General features: G+C 36.9%; 1 protein-coding gene across 2 annotated transcripts in view; it reads left to right on the top strand.

The window, feature by feature from the left end:
* LOC105034803 (OVARIAN TUMOR DOMAIN-containing deubiquitinating enzyme 1) overlaps positions 1-23,356 on the top strand; it is a 25,114-nt gene extending 1,758 nt beyond the window's left edge. The window contains exons 2-9 of one of the 2 annotated variants that reach the window (XM_010910096.4): positions 1,763-1,828; positions 1,950-2,033; positions 2,144-2,266; positions 21,445-21,497; positions 21,689-21,738; positions 21,818-21,918; positions 22,716-23,003; positions 23,126-23,356. In XM_010910096.4, the coding sequence (XP_010908398.1) occupies positions 1,763-1,828; positions 1,950-2,033; positions 2,144-2,266; positions 21,445-21,497; positions 21,689-21,738; positions 21,818-21,918; positions 22,716-22,985 (747 nt within the window). In that variant the 3' untranslated portion in view covers positions 22,986-23,003; positions 23,126-23,356. Of the gene's footprint in view, positions 1-1,762; positions 1,829-1,949; positions 2,034-2,143; positions 2,267-21,444; positions 21,498-21,688; positions 21,739-21,817; positions 21,919-22,715; positions 23,004-23,119 lie in introns of both variants that reach the window. The other variant, XM_010910095.4, reaches the window with a different exon arrangement.
* Positions 23,357-23,826: the final 470 nt, after the last annotated feature.

Here is a 23,826-nt window from a genome sequence, read left to right as displayed (position 1 = left end):
TCACGAAATTAAGCTAAGAAATAGCAAACCTCTCACTATTGAATCCCATAATATCACATGATGTAGTATATCTAGATATTTTAATTCAGCGGAGGTTTGAGAGAGATAGAGATCAAGAGAGTTTTGGGTCATCAATTCTATTAGATTTTGTCCTCCCACTGCACTTGTTGAATAAAATTCTCTTTGTTTCTTGAGATTCTATTTCATGCGGTATTGTCAGAACCATGCTGTTTCATTTATTTCAGAAAAAGACACTGTGCCCTTAAATTCATATAGTTTGGCATGTCTAAAGAAACTCTTATTCACATATTAAATAAAATTCCATATTTATTCTGTGATCTTTTTATTTGATCATATTTCTTTGTCATTTTGTCAAATTGCTTGTTGTTTGATTGATTGTGAGTGATTCTTCCATTGCATGCAACTACTTCACCTGGACTAAGATTTTCAGGTAAAAACTTCTAGTTTCTAGGTGGGGTATCAAGTACTAAATTGGCAACTGTTTTTTAAAGATTTTTTGGATTTCATGGTTGCCGTGTATCTTCAAATTGATTAATTTTTTTGCCTCTAACAATTATTTATACCTTTGATATCATTGCATTTGTGTTTGATATTATGAGTAGCATGATAGATAAAAAAAATTACAAGGCTATAAGATGCTAAACTGCAACAAGTGTTTTGTAGTTCTGTGTTGTTCTGACTGAAACATGGAAATACAGAAAGAATGAATAGAAAAAGAATAAAATGAATGAAAAAGCAATCTTACTTACAAAATTGGCCAAAGACAAACACAAGTGTATCACAAGTTTGTGTTGACCTTGTTATGTAATAACTTTTGTTCTTGATTCTTGGTTAAGATTGACATTCTTTGATTGCTTGTAAATACTAAGGGAAAAAGATGAATTGTAACTTGTAGAAAGTATCCACTATTTTGGAGGTAGGATTTCAAAATATAATTTTGGTATGTTATGGCCAACTCTCTCAGGAAATTTTTTTCATCTTTGCTAAAATCTTTGATTCAGGTGGCATGTACATGCATGCTTGGCATATCCTTTTTATCTCTGTAGTTGATGTGAAACAATTTAAAATGGCCATTTGAAAGTTTAATTCAATCTTTCAGATAGCATGAAGTTGCTTTTAGGATTTTTCTAATTAACTAACGCACTTTTAGTCGTGCAAGTAGTTTCATTAGTTTTAGTTGTTTTGTCAATCTTATCAGGATAAGTCTTACCAATGACCCTTTCTGCAGGCTGATCAAGAGGAAAACTGCACTAGTCCCATCATGACTGGTTTAATGACTTCTCAGTTGATTGTTCTTTCATGTATATCCCCAATGATAACAATACCCTCTTTCTACTCCTTTACAATATGGCACCTACCATATCACCTCTCACGTTACTTTATGACTATGTTCATGGCAGGATAAAGCTGCCTTTATTTAGATGAGATGAAGCTTTTTGTTTCCGATTACAGTTGTAATTGCTGTATGGCTCTAAATTTTGAATACAAATTACTACTGCATGGCATAATTTTATAATGTTACTCATCTTTCTTAGGTAAGTTCTGTGTTTAATACATCAGAAGAATGTTTGATGGCCATATCAGTTGCTGATGTTTAAAGCAGAGTTTGCTGTACAGAGACTATAACTTTGGTTTTCCGATTATATGTAACTTTCCATTTCTATGTATATACCGATGTTTTTTTTCTTACATAACGAAAATCATATATGATAACCATTTTTTCAATGTTTTGATAATGCAGGAGCCACTCTCTTCATTAGCAGCTGAATTTCAGTCAGGCAACCCCATCCTTCAAGAGAAAATCAAGGTTCACTCGAGTGATACAAATGAGTGCTGCTGCATTATTTCTCATCCTTGTTTATAGTATTTAAACATTATCTTCTGGATTGGATTTTATTTATGTTATAAGTATCTTATTTAACATGTAGTTGCTTGGTGAACAATATGGTGCATTGAGGCGAACAAGGGGTGATGGAAACTGTTTCTATCGAAGCTTTATGTTCTCTTACCTGGTAATATAATAATATATGATTTAAATTTTTCTCTGCATATTTCAACATTTATATGTTAAAGTTGCTCTGGTTACAAGTCAGTAAGAGATTTTTGTGAGTTATGAAATTAGGAGCATATTTTGGAGTCACAAGACAAAGCTGAGGTTGATCGTATTGTTGAGAATATTGAACAATGCAAGAAGACACTTCAGGGTCTTGGATATGTTGACTTTACCTTTGAGGACTTCTTTTCAGTAAGTTTATCTTTCAAATTTTTCTGTCTTTGCATCTAATTTTTTCTAGGTCATCTTTAATTTTTTAGTTGATTGTGGTTCTCAATTCTGAAAGAAATGTTTTGCTATCTGATAAAGATAATATCAATACTCATCAAATTCTCATATATCATAGATCATAAGCTGGAAAACAAAATTATGTTCATCAAAGAAGGCCTCTCTATGTCATAAACTCGTTGTACTTGTTAGATGTGTGTCTTAGAAGTCAATTATTGGCTGACACATTTGTAATTCTAAGATCTATTTTTGTATTTATAAAATTTTTATTATTAATAAAAGGCATTATTATTTTCAATCATTTTATGTGTTCATGATTTGTCCTAAAAATTAACAAAGATGGTTTTGTATATTTTCAATGTGTTAAGAATTTGAAGCATATGTTATTAATGGTTAGTTTCTAAATACTCCTGATCGTAGGATTATCACGGAGGACAGTGATCAATCCATTTAAGATCGGTGCATAGATCACCTTCCTTTTGGGTAGATGAGTCTAGAGTCTGCGATGTAGGGATACTGGGATGAGAGTGCAGGTAGTTGTTAGAGAATAATTTACACTGAGCGTGATCAATACGAAAAACTATTTAGATGTCTACTCGCTCGTCAGCGGTCTTCTCGATGTTGCAGTGGTGTGAGTGGTCCTTTGATCTATGGTGTGTTGGCTATTCGTAGCGAGGCTACTTAATTTGACTGCATATTCTTTTGGTCCCTAGTCATTCGGGTCTTTGCTGTGTATGTTGACTATAATAGGTTCAGATTCGCTGTTAGAGTAAGATGCATTTAGATAGAATTATCGATCTTGGTAGAAAAGGAGAAATCCTATGCGATCAGCAAGACTGAGTTTAGGAAGTCTTCGATCAAAGCAAATGTGAATATTGAAAGAGTTTCGATGGGATTCACAAGTGAAGTCAAGCTGAGCCAATTGGGTATATGACTGACGGGGGGTTTTACGAGTTCTCCTTGACATCCGTCGAGTCGGGACTTACGATAGAAGGATTAAATCACACGGCAACTGCATCCAAGGGTTCAAATTTTTTTATTCTTCTAGGTTGCTACTACATGCTCCTAGGCATTAGTGGTGGATTGTGAGAACTCATTAGGATTGTTTTCGGATCAACAATCTTTGTTGGGTTGAGCTAGAATTGTTCTGGTCCATCGAAAAGAGTTTCGATGATATTATGATGGAGATCACGGTATGTCTCACTATCAGACAGAGTAGAATCTGAGGGATCACATGCAAAGGAGTTTGACCCGATCACCGTTTGGATCAAAGTCAAATTATCAATTGGATTGATGATTTGAATAAATTTATAAGTATTACAGATTTAGTAACTGCTAATTGTTAGCACAGGGATTTAAATGCAAATGTTGTAATTTAATTAGAACTGATTAAATTATGGATCAAGTCCTAATTAATTTAAATCAGATTTAATTTAATTGGACTTGATTTATTTTAATGCTAATTGGGTTTAATTATCTAAATCAGTTTTGGATTTCAATCCTGATTAGATTAGGTTTGACAGTCTTTCGAATTTGATTCGATTTGGGTTCAATTTGAACTCGATTTGGATCCATTTTGAACCAAATTGATCCTGACCTTTTGAGTCCACATTTTCTGACCTTCTCTCCCCTCTTTGGCCAAAGAAAGGAAGGATGGGGCGGTGATTTTCTCATTGGTTCTCGCATGCGCGCGTAGGGAGATAGGGATAAGGCGTCACTTGGTTTCTTGATTAGTTAGGACTTCCTATCTTGATTCGGGATAAGCCTAACTAATCCAACTGAATTCCTATTAGGTTTTGGCGTGGGAAAGGAGGGGATTTTGTGCGATAAAATATAAAAGGGGGCGTGAAGGCATGAGGATTAGATTCCTTGTGTTGTGCGCTAACAACATTGCCGCTCCCTTCCTCCTTGATGCCAATCATCTTTTGTTCCCTTCCTTCCACGCCCCACTACCTCTTCCTCTAGATTTGATCTGAGAGATTAGGGAGGCCTTTGAGAGAGAGAGAAAAAATCAAGAAAGGGTTCTTGATTCTTCTTGATTGTTGGATTAATCCCCATAAATCTGCAACAAGGCTGCTTTAAGTGATATTAAGTAAAGAGTCCTGATCTAAGCCGAAGCTAGTACTCCGGGGGTGTTAGAGTTCTGATCGGATCATCTCTATGTGGATACCAACAGAGGTCGGGCACGTGTACGGCTACGACAAAAACCTTAGACATCCGCTGGATCGATCTGAGGAAGAACAGGAAAAAGCGATCAGGTATAACTTATTCTTTGTCGTTTATGATTTTAGATCTATGTAATTAATTTATTTATGCATGTTAGACGATCCTAGGATTAATTTAGATTGGGAATCTGCATGTTTAGATCAGATTAAAATTTTAAGTCTGCTTTCACTATGGTTAGTGTAATCATATCGATCTATGCATGCGAATTAACCTGCTTTCTAACAGTGGTATCAGAGCCGGGTTGTTCTAGCATGTTTTAAATAAATTTTAGATCTGAAATTGTATTTATATGATCTGATTTATAGTTCATATATTGATATGTGAAAGAAAATCTGATTTAAATTTAATAGATTATATATTAGATATGTTAGATTAAATTCCTGTTAGCCTGGTACTTGGAATGGGTGCATCACCATGGCCGTCCAGACATAAGAGTAAGCAGGGGTTAAAGTTCCTCACTTGCCCAATTGATGGGTTCTCTTATGACGCATAGGGGTGCTGTTTGTGATAATCTCCCATGAAGAAGAACCGCGAATGGAAGATCCTAGATGTATGTGATACAAGTTTTAGATTCAGATTTTGTTTGCATGCATATTAGATGTGTTTTTAATTAATTTTAGATCATAAAATTATATATGTGATATGTAGTTTTTATACATGATCTGAAATTTAATTTATGCAAAATCCTAGATCTAAAACCTAGGATCTAATTTGCATAAATCCTAAAATTGTGGCTAGCTTGCCTGTCGAGTCTACTCGGATTCAGTTTGAGTCAACTCGAGTCCTTGGCGAGTCGACTTATCTTTGTTGGAGTTGACTCGAGACCTAGTGAGTTGGCTCATTTGCGTATGAGTCGACTCAATCCTGTAGGTGTGGGCTTACAGTTTTTGTTTGTCACAGACGAGTCGACCCGAGTTCTAAGATGAGTTGACTCGAGTTTGTTGACAACAAAATTGCATGTGATGCAATCCAAATTAGTTTAGATTAGAAATTGATTTGACATCTAAACTAAATTCATATTCATAATGCACTTAATTAAGAATTAAGATTTGAAGTTAAAAGATCTAAAATTATGAATGTAAGATCCAAATTTCAATTGCATAAAACATGGGGTTAAGGATGTGGGTAGCTCATTTAGGTCTAGCTTGAGCAATTGATCAAACCGATTCAAATGTTGATTAGGATTAGATCAAATATGCTCATGATCAACCCAATTAGTAGTAATTTGGTCGAATCAATTAACAACGACATGTTATCAATCAATTTAAGATCTAATTTGGCTCAGTGGTTCCAGCCTGGGTCAATAGACTAATTTGATCGATTCTAATCAATCAATTTGATGTCTAAGGCAAGTACATAGATGGTGGTTATTTAATTGATTCTGTTGTCTGATCTGATCAATTCATTGGTGTCTAAGAAAGCAAGGGGGGACCCCTACTCATCTTAATTTATCTGACTATTTTGGAAGATTATATTTTGTATTAGGTTACTTATTGGCTCGAGCTAGCCATGCTACTAGGTTAGTCATAACCGTTATGACTAATTAAGAAAGAGACCTGAATCTAAATCTCTTCAATCAAATATTAAGTCTAGTTGTTTTTATCATTGTAGAGATACGGGTGCCTTCCTGATGTTGATCGTTCTCGGTTGGTCACAGTGATTTGATTGCATCGGGAAGGCACAATCACTCTATGGCATTGGATGCTCCGGGGTAGAGATGGGGTTGGGCCCAATAACTGTTAGGTGAGGGATCTAATGACAGCTTTACATCTACTGGTGTACGGTGGGTCTGATTAATTAAGAAATGTATCAATAACTGTTAGATGAGGCCACAGAATTTAGAAACCAAACCTGCTGCATCTTGCTTAGTGAAGCAATGGACAAGGTGTTGTCCACTCATTGGTCTGTACGTCACCAATAACTTTTAGGTGAGGTGCGTATGGATCAGTGGGAGTGCAGTATCCACTAGAAACTAATCGTATATAGGTTTTTATTTCTCCATCGAGGAGTGCGGGAGATTCGTAGAAATAGTGAGAGCTCTTTGTTTGTTTATTAAAGTCCCTATAACAAATATTTACAAGTACAAACATCTAATTGAAAATTATTTCTCTCTGTAGTTAATTAACTATGTTAGTTCAAACCCTCTAGTCTGAATCTTTGACATCAATAGGTTGACCGGATTAAACTACAAAGACTGGCTTCGGAACTTGAGAATTGTTCTTAGCTTGAGAAATTGATCCATGTCCTAGACCAGGAGATGCTTGTGTTGTCGGCTCGCCCATCTCCTGTTCAATGAGCTGCACTTGACAAGTGGATGGACGAAGACAACAGGATTAGGTGTTATATTTTTGCATCTATGTCCAATGATCTTCAACGCCAACATGAAGACATGAGGACTGTCAGACAGATTTTGATTCACCTACAAGAGTTGTATGGTGAGCAGAGTCGCACGACTCGCTTTGAGATCTTATGAAGATTTTTTAGAGCGAGGATGCGTGATGGACAGCCTGTGCACAATCATTGTCTGACAATGATCAAGGACATTGAAGTACTTCAGAAGCTCAGAATGAATATGGACAAGGAACTGCAGGTGGATCTGATCATGTAGTCCCTTCTTGATTGGTACGGGCAGTTCATAATAAACTATCATATGAATAAGATTGATGGCACCTTGTCCAAGTTGTTGAATATGTTGGTGACAGCTGAGGGCGCCTTGAAAAGTTCAAGGAGAACGGTTCTTACTGTGGAGCAGGCTTCTTCAAGAGAAAATCTACTAGAAAGAAGAACAAAAAGCCTGTGAAAAAATTAAAGATCGAGAGTGAGAAGGAAAAAAATTTTGAAGGGCCAACGATAAAGAAAAATATTTTCACTGCAATGTCAAGGCCATTGGAGAAGAAATTGTTCTGTATACCTAGCAACAGTGAAGAATAAGAAGGACGCTCTTTCTGAAGGTATGTCTGAATTACTCATAATTGAAATTAATCTAACGGTTTCCTCTTCTTCTGGTTGGATTTTAGATTCTAGTTCAAGTGCTCATTTGTGCACTTTTCTGTTGAATCTAAAGGAAGTTAGGGGACTGAGAGAAGGTGAGATCATTCTCAGGGTTAGCAATGGGGCAAGAGTTGCTGCAGTGGTCGTCGGGATCTACTCTCTTAAGCTACTATTAGGATTTAGTTTGCTTTTGAAAAATTATTTTTTTGTACCTGTAGTCAGTAGGAATTTGATTTCCGTTTCTGTGCTAGCACAGAATTATTACAATTTTTATTTTAATAAGATTTGTATTCAATTTATTTTGGAAATAAAATTATTGCAGTTGCTTATTTGATAGACGGTCTTTATCATTTTTTGCATATGGATGCGAGTGTTAACGTTAACGAGCAAATTGTAAGTACCGTAGGATCTAAGAGATTTAGAGATGGGATTAGCCAAAAATATCTATGGCATCTTAGGCTAGATCATATTGGAGAGGATAGATTTAACAAATTGAAGAAAGATGGCCTTCTTGGGCCATTGACTTTCGAGTCATATCCAGTTTCTGAATCATGTCTTTAAGGAAAGATGGCTAAGCTACCATTTGTAGGACAAGGGGAAAAGGCCATTGATATATTAGCCCTGGTGCACACTGACGTGTGTGGTCCATTTGATGTATAGACCAGAGGTGGTTATATCTACTTCATAATCTTTACTGATGATTACTCGCGGTATGATTTTGTGTATTTGATGCATCATAAGTCTGAAGCCTTTGAAAAGTTCAAAGAGTTCAGATATGAAGTGAAGAAATAAACTAAAAAATTCATAAAGGTTTTTCGATCTGATCGGAGAGGGGAATATCTTAGTGGAGAATTTCGGATCTATCTTAAGGACAACGGCATAGTCTCACAGTGGACATCTTTAGGGACATCTCAGCTCAATGGGGTATCCGAAAGGAGGAATCGGATCCTATTAGATATGGTTCGGTCCATGATGAGTTTCATAGATCTTCCAATTTTTCTTTGGGGACATGCATTGCTTTCTGCCATATACCTTCTAAATAGGATTCTCTCTAAATCCATTCCTATCATACCATATGAGCTATGGTATGGTCAGAAGTCGAGTTTTGGTTATCTTAAGATTTGGAGATGTTCGTCTATATCAGGCGATAGCAGACGGACAAATTAGAGGCTAGGTCACTTAGGGTTCGTTTTATAGGATATCGTAAGGAATCCATGGGATACTATTTTTATCTTTCAGAGGATCGCAATGTGATTGTGAGCCATCGTGTCGTCTTTTTGAAAAAGAGTTTATCCAAGATGGAGACAGTGGGAGAAAGATTGTGCTCGAAGAAAAGGTCTCTGAAAAGCATCGAGTCCACGAACCTGAATCCATTAGTGAGCCAGTTGATGTGGTACCTCCACCTCGTAGATCAAGTAGGATCTCCTATCCTTCTGAAAGGGACTTAGATATTCTTATAGAGGATCTAGAAGAAGCGTTCTTTGTGGGAGATAAGAACATTAGAAATAATCTCAAGACCTATGATGAAGCGATGTTAGATATAGACTTCGAAAAATGAAAGCGATGAATTCAGAAATCGACTCCATACATTCCAACAACATTTGGATCTTAGTAAATCCATCTAAAGGTATTGTACCTATTGGATGTAAATGGATCTATGAAACGAAAATTGGATCGGATTGTCAGGTAGAGATTTATAAGACAAGGCTGGTAGTGAAAAGATATAGTCAACGCGAAGGCATTGATCATCAGAAAATTTTTTACCAGTGGTCAAGCTGAAATCCATCCAAATTTTGCTTGCTGTTGCAGCTTATTACGATTACGAAATATGGTAGATGGATATGAAAACTACTTTCCTAAATGGATATCTTGAGGAAGATATCTATATGGAGTAGTCTATGGGTTTCACATCCAGTGATAGTGATCACAAAATCTACAAGCTGCAAAAGTCCATTTATGGATTCAAGCAAGCATCTTGGAGTTGGAACGTCCACTTTAATGATGTGATCAAATCGTTTAATTTCATCAGAAACAAGGAGCCGTGTGTGTACAAAAAGATCAGTGAAAGTGCTGTCACGTTCCTCATATTGTACGTAGATGACATCTCTTGATTGAAAATGATATTCCCATACTGACTTCAATCAAAGTATGGTTGTCAAAGGAATTCTCCATGAAAGATCTAGAAGAAGCTTCCTACATTCTTGGTGTAAAGGTCTATAGGGATAGATCTAAGAGAATGATGGGACTTTCTCAAAAAATGTACATGGAGGAGTGCTGAAGAGGTTCAGTATGAAAAACTCGAAGAGAGATTTTTTACCTCTTAGGCATGGCATCTACCTCTCCAAGAAGATGTGTCCTGATACATCTGAGGAGATTCAACGCATGAGCAAGATCCCTTACGCTTTGGTTATATAGAGCCTTATATAGGTTATGCTGTGTACTCAATCTGATATAACACTTGCTATAAGTGTCACGAGCAGATATCAGTCGAATCCAGATGAGGAGCTCTGGATTATAGTTAAGAACATCCTTAAGTACTTGAGAAGGATTAAAGATTTGTTGTTGATCTTTAGTGAAGGATCGAAGCTGAAAATGGAGGATATTCCAATTTAATTTATGTCTAATATCGATGATAGAAAGTCTACGATGGGGTGTATTTTTCTATGTAATGGCGGATCGATTAGTTGGAAGAGTTTCAAATAGTTGGTTATTACAGATTTGATCATGGAAGCTGAATATATCGCCGCCTCTGAAGCTGTTAAGAAAGCATACTGGTTCAAGAAGTTTATTACGGAGCTGGATGTGATGTTATCGGATGTCATTGTACTGCATTGCGATAATAATGGCGCCATAGCACTCGCTAAGGAGCTCAGATCCACCAGAAATCCAAGTATATAGAGCGGTGGTTCCACATCATACGTGACTATCACGAGAAGAAGTTCGTCGAGGTGTAGAGAGTCGACTCCGCACAGAACATGGCGGACCCGCTGATGAAGCCTCTTAGCCAGCAGAAGATTGAAGCTCACCTTGAGAAGATGGGTCTTAGGTATATGGTCAATTGACTTTAGGTCAGGTGGGAGTTTGTTAGATGTGTGCCGTAGAAGTCAATTGTTGGCTGACACATTTATAATTCTAGAGCCTATTTTTGTACTTGTAAAATTTTTATTATTAATAAAGGATATTTTTATTTTCAATCATGTTTATGTGTCCATGATTTGTCCTAGAAATTAACAAAGATGATTTTGTATATTCTCAAGGTGTTGAGAAATTGAGACATACATTATTAGTGGTTAGTTTTAAATATCAATTGGATTGATGATTTGAATAAATTTGTAAGTGTTACAGATTAAGTAACTGCTAATTGTTAGCATAGGAACTTAATTGCAAATGTTGTAATTTAATTGGGGTTGATTAAATTATGTATCAAGTCTAATTAATTTAAATCAGATTTAATTTAATTGTGTTTGATTTATTTTAATGCGAATTGGGTTCAATTATCCAAATCAGATTCGGATTTCAATCCTGATTAGGTCAAGTTTGACAACCTTTCGAATTCGATTTGATTTGGGCTCAATTTGAACTCGATTTGGATTTAATTTGAATCAAATTGATGCTGACCTTTTAAGCCCAATTTTTTGGGCTTCTCTCCCCACTTTGGCTGAAGAAAGGATGGGGCGGTGATTTTTCTCTGGTTCTTGTGCGCGGCGTAGGGAGATAGGGATAAGGCGCCATTTGGTTTCTTGATTAGTTAGGACTTCCTATCTTGATTAGGGATAAGCCTAATTAATCCAATTGAATTCCTATCAAGTTTTGGCGTGGGAAAGGAGGAGATTTTGTGCGACAAAATATAAAAGGGGGCATAAAGGCGTGAGGATTAGATTCCTTGTGTTGTGCACTAACAATATTGCCGCCCCCTTCCTCCACGCCCACCACCTTTTGTTCCCTTCCTTCCACGCTCCAGTACCTCCTTCTCTAGATCTGATCTGAGAGATTAGGGAGGCCTTAGAGAGAGAAAAAAAATCAAGAAAGGGTTCTTGATTTTTCTTGGTTGTTGGATCAATCCTCATAAATCTGCAACAAGGTTGCTTCAAGTGATATTAAGTAAAGGGTCCTAATCTAAGCTGAAGAACGAAGTCTGCAAGGGAGCTAGCACCTCGGGGGTTTCGGAGGTCTGATCGGGACATCTCTGTGTGGATACCAGTAGAGGCGGGGCACGTGCGCGGCTACAACAGGAACCTTAGACATCCACAGGATCTGATTCGAGGAAGAACAGGAAAAAGCGATTAGATATAATTTATTCTTTTGTCGTTTATGATTTCAGATTTATGCAATTAATTTATTTATACAAGTTAGACGATCCTAAGGTTGATTAAGATTGGGAATCTGCATGTTTAGATCAGATTAAAATTTTAAAGTCTGCTTCCGCTGTGGTTAGTGTAATCGTATCGATCTATGCATACAAATCAACCTGCTTTCTAACAGTACTATTCTCTGATCCATACCTCATTTGGGCCCAGATTGGACAAGTTAATGTCTTCTAGATCAATGAGAGTTGTTTTGTATTACCATTATTTTATTTGTAAGGTGCAAATTCCATTGCATGACCAACAGTGAAATCTAAAGTCTTAGAGCCTATTTGGATGATTAGGCTAAAAATCCTATGCAATTCATGGGTGGACCAGTACAACCAACAAAGTCATATAGGATTACAACTTAGACTAGGCCTATATTCATAAATACATAGGAGTAGCTTTGTTGTGGGATGATTCGAATCCCACAGGGTTGAAAAAAATGACCTATTAAGGTCTTTATGAATGTGGGCCTAGCAAGTCTTTTTTTCCTCTCGATGAGATTTGAGCCTCTCCACTCCAAAGCTACTCCTAGGTATTTATGAATATACGCCTAGCCCAGCTTGTAATGCTATGACTTTGCTGGTTGTGCAGCCCAATCCAAGAATCTCATAGGATTTTCAGCCCACTCATCCAAACAAGCCCTTAGCGAATGATTGTTTTGTTGCAGGCAACAGGTGCAGGGATGAAAATAAATGATATCCTCTTTTTCCTTAAAAATAAACTTTCTAAAACCAGAAAATGTCGCACTCAACCAAACACTTTTTTGATTGACATGGGAGGTAGCCTTTATATGGAATTCCTTCTTGATTGCTTTGTAATGTTAGCATTGCAATTCTGAAAGATATCAAGTGGTGTATAAGTTAACCATTGGAAAAGTCACTATGACTACCACTTTGGTACGTGATTTAACCTTCCAAAGACCTGCCGAGTACTCGACACTTCTAGCATAGAACTACTTAGGTGACCTGGTGCATCATAAATGAGAACAATAAGTGATATATTTTGTCTCACCAAATTGTGGATGCTGTGGATCAAATATTTTTTTGTTAAATTCTATGCAAATATTAGCCATTTGACTGTTATAACAAGGTTTATTTTTGTTAATTTTGTGTATATATGAGTATGACCATTTGGTTAGTCCTTGTTTCTCTTTTGTTGCCTTCCACTTTTTTTTTCCTGAAATAATTTAGTCATGTATAAAAGAAATTGGCTTCTAGAATTTGTTGGCAAAAAATTGGTGTTTATGTGCATATGTAATATTATCTCCACCTCATAACTTTCCAACTTTACATTAAAAGTATTTCTATTCATCTTCTTAAAAATCTAGGAATAGAACCAATTTAGACTCTAGGCATAGCCCATCTGATTAACGGATCAAGTGCTTGGTCTCTCTCGTCCAACCCCACTTTGTCCTTTTTCTCTTCCTTCAGACCTGCTTCCTTGCACTCCATGATTCCTATTACCTGCAAAAGTGATTCCTATTCCCAGCAAATACTGATGCTTGTAACAAAAGCAATTCTCTCAGATCTCCATTTCAGCCATGTTTGGCCTGGCCCTAGCCTTTGGATATATTATTTGGTCCAAGCAGATCTTAAGCTTTTGTAGACCCATCAGCTGAGCCCAACTTGGGGGGGCAAACTTAAGCCTGGCCCTGTTTTAGCCTAGTATACTAATCTTTGGGGTACATGAGAATGTATATACCATCTTAATATACACTTGTCACATGTACCAAGATTCTTAATGTTCAGTTATACCTAAGTTCCCCTTCAATAATTTAGGTATAACAAGTATACTTTTGCATTATGTTATCTTTGTACATTTTAACTCCTACGAAAGAATATTTTGAACTAAGAGACACGACCAGACATTAGTTAACTTGTCATCTCAAAATGAACCCTCATTAGTTAATATTTAAGATATACAACTCTTTGAATCCTTTAGGTCTATCTTGCAATGACATAGAATAAAGCATTGGTCATTTGTCCTTTCAGGGGATTTCGAAGAAACTAGCTGTATTTGAGTTGAACCATCAATTGTGGGAGCTTTGACCATACTTGAAAACACATTATGCCATGACTTCCTTTTCAGCTAGTAAGGGTAGCTGTTTTTGACCTGACTAGAATGAACTTGGGCTGGATGTAGGTGTTGCAGATTTTAATATAAGTCAAGCTAAAGTTGGGTTACCTAACTACACTTGTATGTGGTTTGATTTTGGGACAGTTGCATGACCCATTTTATGTAATTGCACTTAAACATTTGTTTAAAAGAAACCACTCACCGTTCAAGCAAACCATTTAAACTTTTTAATTTCTTGTGTCTACATAGTAGAATTTTGTCATGTGGGAGAACACACTAAAGTATCACATAACCATTCAAGATTTTGGAAATATGTCTGTTTTTCTTTCTTCCCTCAATAAACCCTACCTAGAACAACAATATGTTCCCTTTCTACCATATTCATCTATTTCTTGTTTTCATCTCTACCTCCCTGTTCTTTCTTGTACAAGTTTTCATCTTGTTAGCTTGAATTATTCCATTGTTATTTCCTTTATTTGCTCTTTTTTAATTCATAAGGACCTAATGATATATTGGAACATGATGTTACATACAACACTTGTCTAATGAAACCAGTTATTGGAGCGAAGATGGTTTCATACAAGCAGCTTTTAGTTTTGGAGAACAACTAGTTATGCAGAAGGATATTGTGGAATAGATTTGTTGGGCGTAATGTGGGTTGGATTTGCTCGTAAAGTTTGACTTACTACCAATTTTGACATCTATACGCCAATTTACTAGCTGGTTGAGTTAGTTAAAAGTGAAGATTCCACGTATTATCTATCTATTGGAGAATTAATTTAATGTGACCCCTTCCAACCTATTACTGCTACTAGCACCCACCTATTCTTTAGGATAGGCATAAAGCAGACATTAGGCTCAGGGTAGCCTGGTCCTGCCAAACAGCTTCTAAGAAACAGGCAAAAGTAAGTAGTTATGACAGTCAAACTTGCTGATGACTGGCATAACTATTCCAAGGGAGAGCATCATAAGCTATTCCTGGCAAAAAGGCATTATTTATCCCTGCTTCCTTTTCTTTATGGATAAAAATACCCTTTGCCAAAAGTTATTCCAGATGTTGTACAAAATAATAATAGGAATAATTGGTGGTGTAACTATTCTAGTAGGCATAACTTGTTCAATTTTCTTATTCTTGAACCATATGCGGCCTACATGATTAATGCATGAATGACTTCGAGGAGTGGAAGTGGGCTGGGCTAAATCAGGTTCAGGCTGAGTTAAGTAAAGTCAGTTAAGTTTACAAGCTGATCTGTAGCTGACCCACACCAGGACATGACTACTTGAACCATACTTTTCCACAAGTCAACTCCTAGGATATGACCATATTTAATACACCTGTAGCTTATTTTGCATGACACACAAACCTAACTCCTAGAATCCTGAGCTGACTTGTCCAATGAACAGACGGTGTTCATTGACAATTAACAAAAGGTATTAGTTGATCCTCAAAAAGTGCCCATGTGTGTTAATTTTACATGGTAATAGTCAATCAACTGTATGGCGGTTCACCATAATGATATGTCTATAGACTACTGTTCTAGCCAATTTTATGCAATATTTTGCTTTCACTTTTAATATACTTAATAAACAAGTTTCTGTTGTTTGGTTCCATGAATCCATCTTTTTACATGTGTGAGCCTCCTTCAGTAATAGATATTTACACGGTTGCATAAGCACATTGCATTTAGGAGTCTAAGTAGGTTAAATATCATTAGAGGATCATCCTATACATTTATTACTTGGCCAGTTGTCAATGTAGGCGGAAGGAGCATCTATCTACTTAAAATTATCTAGCCACGTTTCTCCTTAAGTGTTTGGAGCTTCTTGTTTCTAGCATTCGCCGCAAGGAAGTTTCTTGATTTTACAAGTAATGTCATTGATAATATTCATAAATTGTCACACCATAAGTATCAAAGGCAAGGAATGGAATTAAAGACCATGGAAACAAGGGCAAGCACTTTCTCCATGTCTCTTTTCTGCCATTTTCTTTGCAAATAAGAACTTAAATGTCTGATAGCACAAAATCATGCCTTTTTTTTTCATTATTACTCTCTCTAGAAAGGGATAAGTGTGTTTTGATAAATGAATATAGTTGTTTAGACAAAGGATCTCAATTAAATTGCTAGAGGAGAATAGTGCAGTTATCTTTTAAATTGCCCCAGCTTTTAACTTTGACATCAAACTATATCCCGATGTAAGTGCGAGTAGATTAACTTTGACAACAAATTTCCTATCATGCTTAATAATTTAAAATCAATTCAACATCAACATTTACATATTTCTTCCATCCTTCCATTATTTAGTAGCAGAGGTGGAGTGCTACGTTTTAGTAGAGAAGGTGGTCCGAGGAGGCTTGCGAAGTCAAGATCAAAATCTCCTCCTTTATGATAATAAAGACAATAACACTTCATTTGGTTGGGTCATGAGAGGGTGGATGGATGGTCTCAATCCATTGTTTAGTTAAAAAATCTTAAAAACGATGAATGAAAAGGAAGAATTGTCCATCCATCCTGGCTCACCAATTTGTATATTTTCAACTTCGAAAAATGCAAAGAAGAATGAATGGAGTATATGAGGGGTGGATTTTTATGTTAACTAAATTATCCCTCATTAATTTTTTGATTAAACCTCAATACTTTTTCATTTTTTTCATTCATTTTATTTTATATATTTTTATTTTACCTATACTATTAACCCTATACTATTAAATTTTATGACTAATTATTTTAATTTTAGTATATAATTTTTATAATTATAAGTAAATAATTAGAATTGCCTTCTATTTTTCTATTCATATTCACCATTTTTATTTAACTATTTATATAAGTTTAATTAAATATTTAAATTAAATTATAAATTAATTTTAGTTATTTATAGTTAATATATAAATAAATTATTTCAGATATAATTAGCTTATAAATGATTTATTAAATTAAATTAATATTTATATAATTTTTATATTATTATAAATTATGAAGATTATAAGTTTATATATTATCTCTTTTTTACTATGAATAAGCATTATCAGTTGATAATAATAATATTTTTTTATTAAATAATAGTTTAATAAAAATGTCATACAAATATCATCCATCTTTTCATCTGTTCCTCCTACATCAAATAGAGGAATTATTCCCATCCATCCTTCGATGTTTCATCGAACACAGGAGGATAGATCTTTCCATCCTTCCTCCTCAATCCATCCTTCGTACCAAACACAGGATAGGGGATACAATTTGATGCAGTTCAGTATTGATGTCTATAGGAACCCAGATGTCATTAAACTTTTTTAGTTTGATCTGACTGTGGAGTCACTCCAGTGTTGGCTTCTGGCAACTCACCAACAAAAATATTGAAGCCAAATGCTAACTTAATGTGCCACTCTTTCTATTCAAGAAGTCTTAATCGTGTATGTGGCATTGCTATTTCTCAAAAGGCAATTCTTAAAAATCAGCCAACCCCAAATTGTTGGGAAAGGGCTGAATGGTTCTGGTAATTCTCAAAAATCACTTTAATTGAAGTTAAATGATAAAAAGTATTCTTTATGTATGTGTTGTTTGGTAATCATATATTATAGGACTGCTTTTTATGGAAGGGCTTACCATACTTAAAAGACAAGAAGCAAGATCACAAATGTAGAAGCCAGAAGCTAGTTTTCAAGGTTTTTGGTACTGGTATCGATGGCCGTTCCGATCGGCCGATGGCATGGTCTGAGACGGTTCCATATCGGATCGGATCGACGTGAACCGAAATAAGAAAAGGAAGAGAGTCGGGAAGAGGAGAAGAGAGAGACAGAAATAGAGAGAGAGGGAGGAAGAAAGAAAAGGAGGGAAGGGAAGGAGTCGGAGGGTCCATCGGACAGCCTCTGGCTGGCCGTCGGATGGCGCAGTCCACGCGTGCGACGCCACGGGCATGAAACAGGGGCGACGTCCTTGTTTCACAGATTTTTTTAAAAAACAAAAATTTACCGGCTTCACTGTTTAATAGGTTTTTTAAAAAAAATTCAAAAAATGAAGCCGGCAATCCGATTGTCGGCTTCACTGATTTTATTTTTTTTTAAAAAAATTTTAAACAGTGAAGTCAGCAAAATGGTTTGTTGGCTTCATTGTTAATTTTCATTTTTAAAAAAGGACCACACACGAACAGGGGCGACAGCCCATATTCTGCGACTGCGACGCCGCCCGCGCTGCCTCCGCCGCCCGGTGGTCACGGCAGCCATCTAGAGTCCTCCGACAGCTTCTCCGCCATCCTGTCCTCCCATCTCCAGTGGTCTCCCCTCTCTCTCTTTCTCACTCATTGAGACAGCCCCATCGGACGAATTGAGCCGCGACGGCTTCCATCACCTTCCAGCGGCCACAGAGGGCCACCACCGGCTTTCGACGGCATCCTCCTCTCTCTCCCTCTCCTCCCTCTCTGCCTCTATTTCCCTCTTTTTCTTTTCTGGCACCGATTTGTGCCGTTTTCTCCGTCGGAACCATCTTGGATCTCCGCCGGTCTAGTTCGGCATGCCCCGAACCTCCTGATTTGGAACGGTTTTGAGAACGCTACTAGTTTTCGTAGCTTCTCACAAATGGCACCTTTCAGTTATTGTAGAAGTTCTTAGTGATATTACCAAATACTTTTATTTTAGAAGTATTTTTTGCTTTATTTTTGGTTTTTTCAAAATTTTGGACTCATGAAAAATGACTTTTTTAAGCAACACCAAACATGCCTAACCTAATTAAGTGACTCAACTCTGTCAGAAATAAAGAAAGAATTGTATGTAATAACAAGCCTCTCATTGCACCTAATTGATAGGAGGAAAAAAAATCCTTGGAGTTAGGGCTGTCAAACAAGTGAGCTCTTTATAAGTAGCTCTTTGTTAACTCAAAAATTATCACCATTGGGTACACTTGTCAAGGAAATAAGCCAAGCTTAAGTTAAGATATTGAGCTTGAAATATAGGTAATCTGAGCACAAGCTATGCCTAACTTGCTTATATTTTAGCTTGATTAAACTTGATAAGAATATACAATTATCTTCACATTACATAATATATGTTACATGATATATTTATAAAGTTATATATAGTTGTTATTTACTTATAAAATGGCATTAACATCTTTGTAAATAGTATAAGAAATGACTAGATATGATTGGTTATAAAAGTAGTCATGTCTAATGGTTGGGGTATATTACTTAGTTATTAGATAAGGTGAGTATCTGCATGCCCCAACCTCATAGTGTGGGCCCAAACTCATTGGCATCTGAAGCCACAACGGGCCTATTCCCTCTCCTCTTCACCCCCGGCCCCCCCTTCCCCCCAACCCAAAACAAAAAAAAAAAAAAACTAGAAAAGGGGAAAAAAGGAAAATTAGGGAACAAAAACATGCTTCCTAATTTCATTGCTATACTCGCTTGTCCTAGCCCCTTTGCTTGGCTTATCATCCTCTCGTTCTCGTTTCTGTTGACCATCCCACTTTTTCGGTCACTCTGTTGCTGTAGATGCATTTTGCAAGCACTTTCACCAGATCTATGCCTTCTCTCATCGTCTTCAACTTCATTCTTGCCTAATTGAGCCAGCTTGAGTGCCAATGATCCCAGCTTGAGTGAAGCTCAAGCAAGACACATTGATGTTCAAGCTGGCCTAAGCTTAGCTCATTTACACTACTAGTTGGAGTAACCAGCACCTAGCTGAGTTCTCTCTTTTCCTCTTATGAGTTTGGAGGCCTAATTAAGGCATCAACCGCTTCTTTTATCCCTTTTATAATTCGTTCATGGACTCCTCAACATGATTGGTGATTTAATAGCCTCTGTTTATTGGCATGACATCCAGCAGTTGTAGGTCTGTCTTTCTGTGACAAGATCTGATGCTTGAGATTTTTGGTCTATTTTGTAGAAACCCCTCATTCTTTTGAGCCCACTGAAATCCCCTCTTTCATCCTCATTTCTTGGATGGTTTCCATGAGATCTCTAATTAGTTTCAGCATCTGCTCTTTTGTAATAATCAATGGTTCCATTCATGAGACAAGTCTTTGATGCAACTTTTATCGCTTCCAGGATTTATAGGTTTTCCACAGTTCTTATAACCTGTTTGTTCCTTTCCAAATAGATCTGCAAACATATCATCATCCTTAAATATATGTAGAACATTAGAAAGGATACTTCCAACTTTAAATTGTAGTAAGCATAATATTCCTTCAAAAATTGTGTTCTTCATACCATGTTTATTGTGGAATTTGCTCAGTTTATTTTCAGAATTCATCGCCACATTAATAGACAACAAAAGAAGGGAAAAGCTAACAAGGAAAAAATGAAGAGGAAAAAGGAGGAGGATGAGGGGAGTGGGGAGTGGAGGACGTTCAAGGCTGATCAAATGTGACATGGATCTAATAGATCTAATTCCCAACCCTATTGTGTGCCCACCACCACCCCCCACTTCTTTTTTCCCTCTTCTCTTTATTTAGATTCTTATGCTTATTGGTGCACTGAACAGTTCCCACTAATCTATCGCTATAGAAAAATGGATACTTATTGTCTACTCCAGCCATTCATCTTCACCACCAAATATTTGCCAAGATTTAGTGAAGTGACATGGAATATCACTAAGTGGAACTTGAAGGGGTTAAGTATACGAAGATAATTAACTCTTCAGACTGAAGTTAATGCCCCATGTTTGTCAACTCATTATAGTAATATGACTCTTAATGTGCTTGTAGTTTCCTTCATTCTATAATTTAAAAACATGAAGAAAATAATCGAACGACATTATAGTTTTTATGTTTTCTTATTTAGCATATATCACTTATTTTCTACTCAATTATGCCTCATCATCTAATTATCATACATTGTGGTTAGTCCGCTTTAAGATTATGCTTGGTGCTTGCAACTATGAACGAACGATGGATGGGAGTCCCCAAAAACACTAACTTGCATGGTTGCACCAGTTTTAGCATCTTCAAGATTAAGTTTCTTAATGTCTCCATATTGTCATGAGTGAGCTCCATTTTTGTGGGCTGCTAAAGCAGCATTGGTGATCTCAGAGAATATATTTTCTAGTTAAATGGAAAAGCATGCAAAATTTGTTATAAGTCAATTCTCTTAATTAGATAATTAACTATCAATTACTGAATCTCTTTCGAGCATGTATCAAAATGAACAAGATTGAGAACTAAAATGATCCATGCACCTGTCATCACGAAGTCATACTGTTCCAAGTTGCTCTGGTACTAAAACATCTTTTACTCTATAAACTTCTAGCTACTTCATATCTTTTGGCATTATCAACTGTTTTCTTGGTTCCTTGGAACCAATTTTACCATCTGCTGTTTTTTTAGAATCTCACATGAACGCAAGATCTTGTAAATTCTGTCTTGATTTTTTGAACACTGTCCTTCACTCAATGTTTAGATGCACCGTGTGGCTCAAAATTGTCTTATTTTGTTTGATCATGTGTGTATGTACATATGCATAGATGTATGTAATTCTTTATATCTGATAGTTCCAAGTACGAGTCAGGTATTTATTGAGCAGCTGGAAAGTGTTGTGCAAGGAAATGAAACTTCAATAAGGTAGATGACCTTCACTGATTATCCTCATTTGTTTGTGGTACTATTTGTTAACATATCAAGAGTTTTGATCATATCTTAAACTAAAAGAAGGGGGTGGGGAGTTATTGTATGGCTGCAAGATTCATCCCCTGGTATATTTCCAGCAAATGCTTTGCTTATCCAGGGAAATATGTGCTTATTTTTATTTTCAGCCATGAAGAACTCTTGCAAAGGAGCCGTGATCAGATGATTTCGGATTATGGTGAGAAACATCATTCATATCATTAAACTGCTCCTTATACCACCATAGCTTTTGCCCTCTAACTTAAATTGCTGGTCAGTTGTAATGTTCTTCAGATTCGTCACTTCTGGTGAGATACGCAAACGAGCTGAGTTTTTTGAACCATTCATCGCAGGCTTAACAAATTCAACGGTGGATCAGGTTCGTCGGGATTTCTGGTCTAGTTTTAGGCTGTCTATCCATTAATCTTATATTTGCTAGAGTATCTTTTCTCGTTGGTTATTATTGTCTTTGACTAAAGTTTATCTGAAAGTTTATGGCAAGTTATTTGAATCTATGCTTTCATATAATCATAAAGTTAGGTGACATCACCATGGGAGGAGGCTACTTAATTCCGAACGGGTACATGGCAGTCTGATTGCTTCTTAGGAAAATTTATGCATCACTTGAACATTCTTTTGGGGCCAATCAAGGGGTACATGGGTCAATTCTCAATGCTAGTATGCCAGATATTCTTGAGGTTGATCAGTCCCCTCCCAGGAGGACAGAACCCTGATTCTCAATACTAGCTGGTCTCGGTTATTTCCCCTCACGTTCAGGCATATGGTCGTGAATAAACATATTTTGCCTTGTTCCTATGTTGTGTCAAGAAAGTGGAGATTAAGAGTTATAACCTAGGTGCCCACGTTGTGGTCTTCAACCCGATGTACATTGGAAAATGAAAAGTTTTAAGGTGGGGAAGGGCTTGTTGCCCAGGGGTCATTCAGATGGTATTGGGACGTGAATCCACCACATTCAATGTTAGTATAGTGCTTGGAGGTGGGAATCTTGCACTCAATCTGGTCTCTAGCTACAACTAATTAGTATCTTCTTTTCTACTTGCTATTCTCGAAGATATTTGATAGAAAAACCACGTCCATTGGTAGCTAAAATTGAGCAAGTAAAATTTCATCCTTCATGGTGTACTAATATGGCAACCTCTGTTGTGTGAGCTGCAGTTCTGCAAGGCTTCAGTGGAGCCAATGGGAGAAGAAAGCGACCATGTGCACATCACTGCCCTCTCCGATGCATTAGGTGTGCCGATACGTGTGGTGTACCTTGATAGGAGCTCGTGTGACTCAGGTACTCTGAACATAAACCATCATGATTTTGTTCCTGGTTCCAATTCACCTCAGGAAGGCGCTGCCCAGAATAGTGACGCCAACACAACACCTTTTGTGACCCTGCTATACCGGCCTGGCCATTATGAGATTCTCTACCCAAAGTGATGTGCTACCAAATGTTTGGTATGTTTTATATTTGCATGTTTCTAGCATGCCCGTATTCCTCTCTCTCTCTCTCAGACAGATTCAGCATGCCTGCATTCGTTAATGCATTATACCTACAATCATCACATTGTCAGTTGCAGGCTGCGGAAGGACAAATGGAGAGAGGTCATGGATATTGTGGGGCAGCGCCATGAAGTTTTAGGTTCTTCTGTTTGGATGGGACCTTTGGTCCGATTCTGAATGGTTCTTATTTTGTTTTTCATGATCCCAATCCCCTCACAGGTGATACATTTTGTCAACAAAACGCAATACTTTTTCTGAGAATATCCAAAAAAAAAAAAAAAAAAACTATCAGATGCAATTGGAGATTCTTTGAAGCGTGTCCGGTGATGATTGGCATACATGGTTGGGCAAAAATGTCGTCCCTTTCCCACTGGTTGTAACCGTAGAACGGCCATTCGTTGTCTAGGTGGGTACGCTGCGATGGCCTTTTGCTCTTTTATTCTTGTTTGTCTCGTAGAAGCCCCAGGCTAATATATCACCCCTAATGATGCTTACATTGCTGGCCAATTACCGGAGCTGGAGAAGAGCACACCTTCAAAGGTACCGGAAGATTTTAGTCTAAACGATTTGCTTGACTTTTTGTTGGTCATGCTTCTTTATTCATCCCTCACGCCATTAAATTCTGTCCAAATCTTCAGACCCTTTCGTTGCTTATTGCTAACCTGCAATGTTGAGTGTAGGGTTTATGCCATCCAGTTCTATTTGCATCTGCAATTACTGCAAATTTCCCACTCTCTAGGTCTTTCATCGAGGGGATCCTGCGTTGGAACCTACACAG

Source organism: Elaeis guineensis, unplaced genomic scaffold (assembly GCF_000442705.2).
Source record: "Elaeis guineensis isolate ETL-2024a unplaced genomic scaffold, EG11 Super_Scaffold_1000033, whole genome shotgun sequence".
Lineage (NCBI taxonomy): Eukaryota > Viridiplantae > Streptophyta > Magnoliopsida > Arecales > Arecaceae > Elaeis > Elaeis guineensis.
This window is presented reverse-complemented; position numbering and strand designations above follow the sequence as displayed.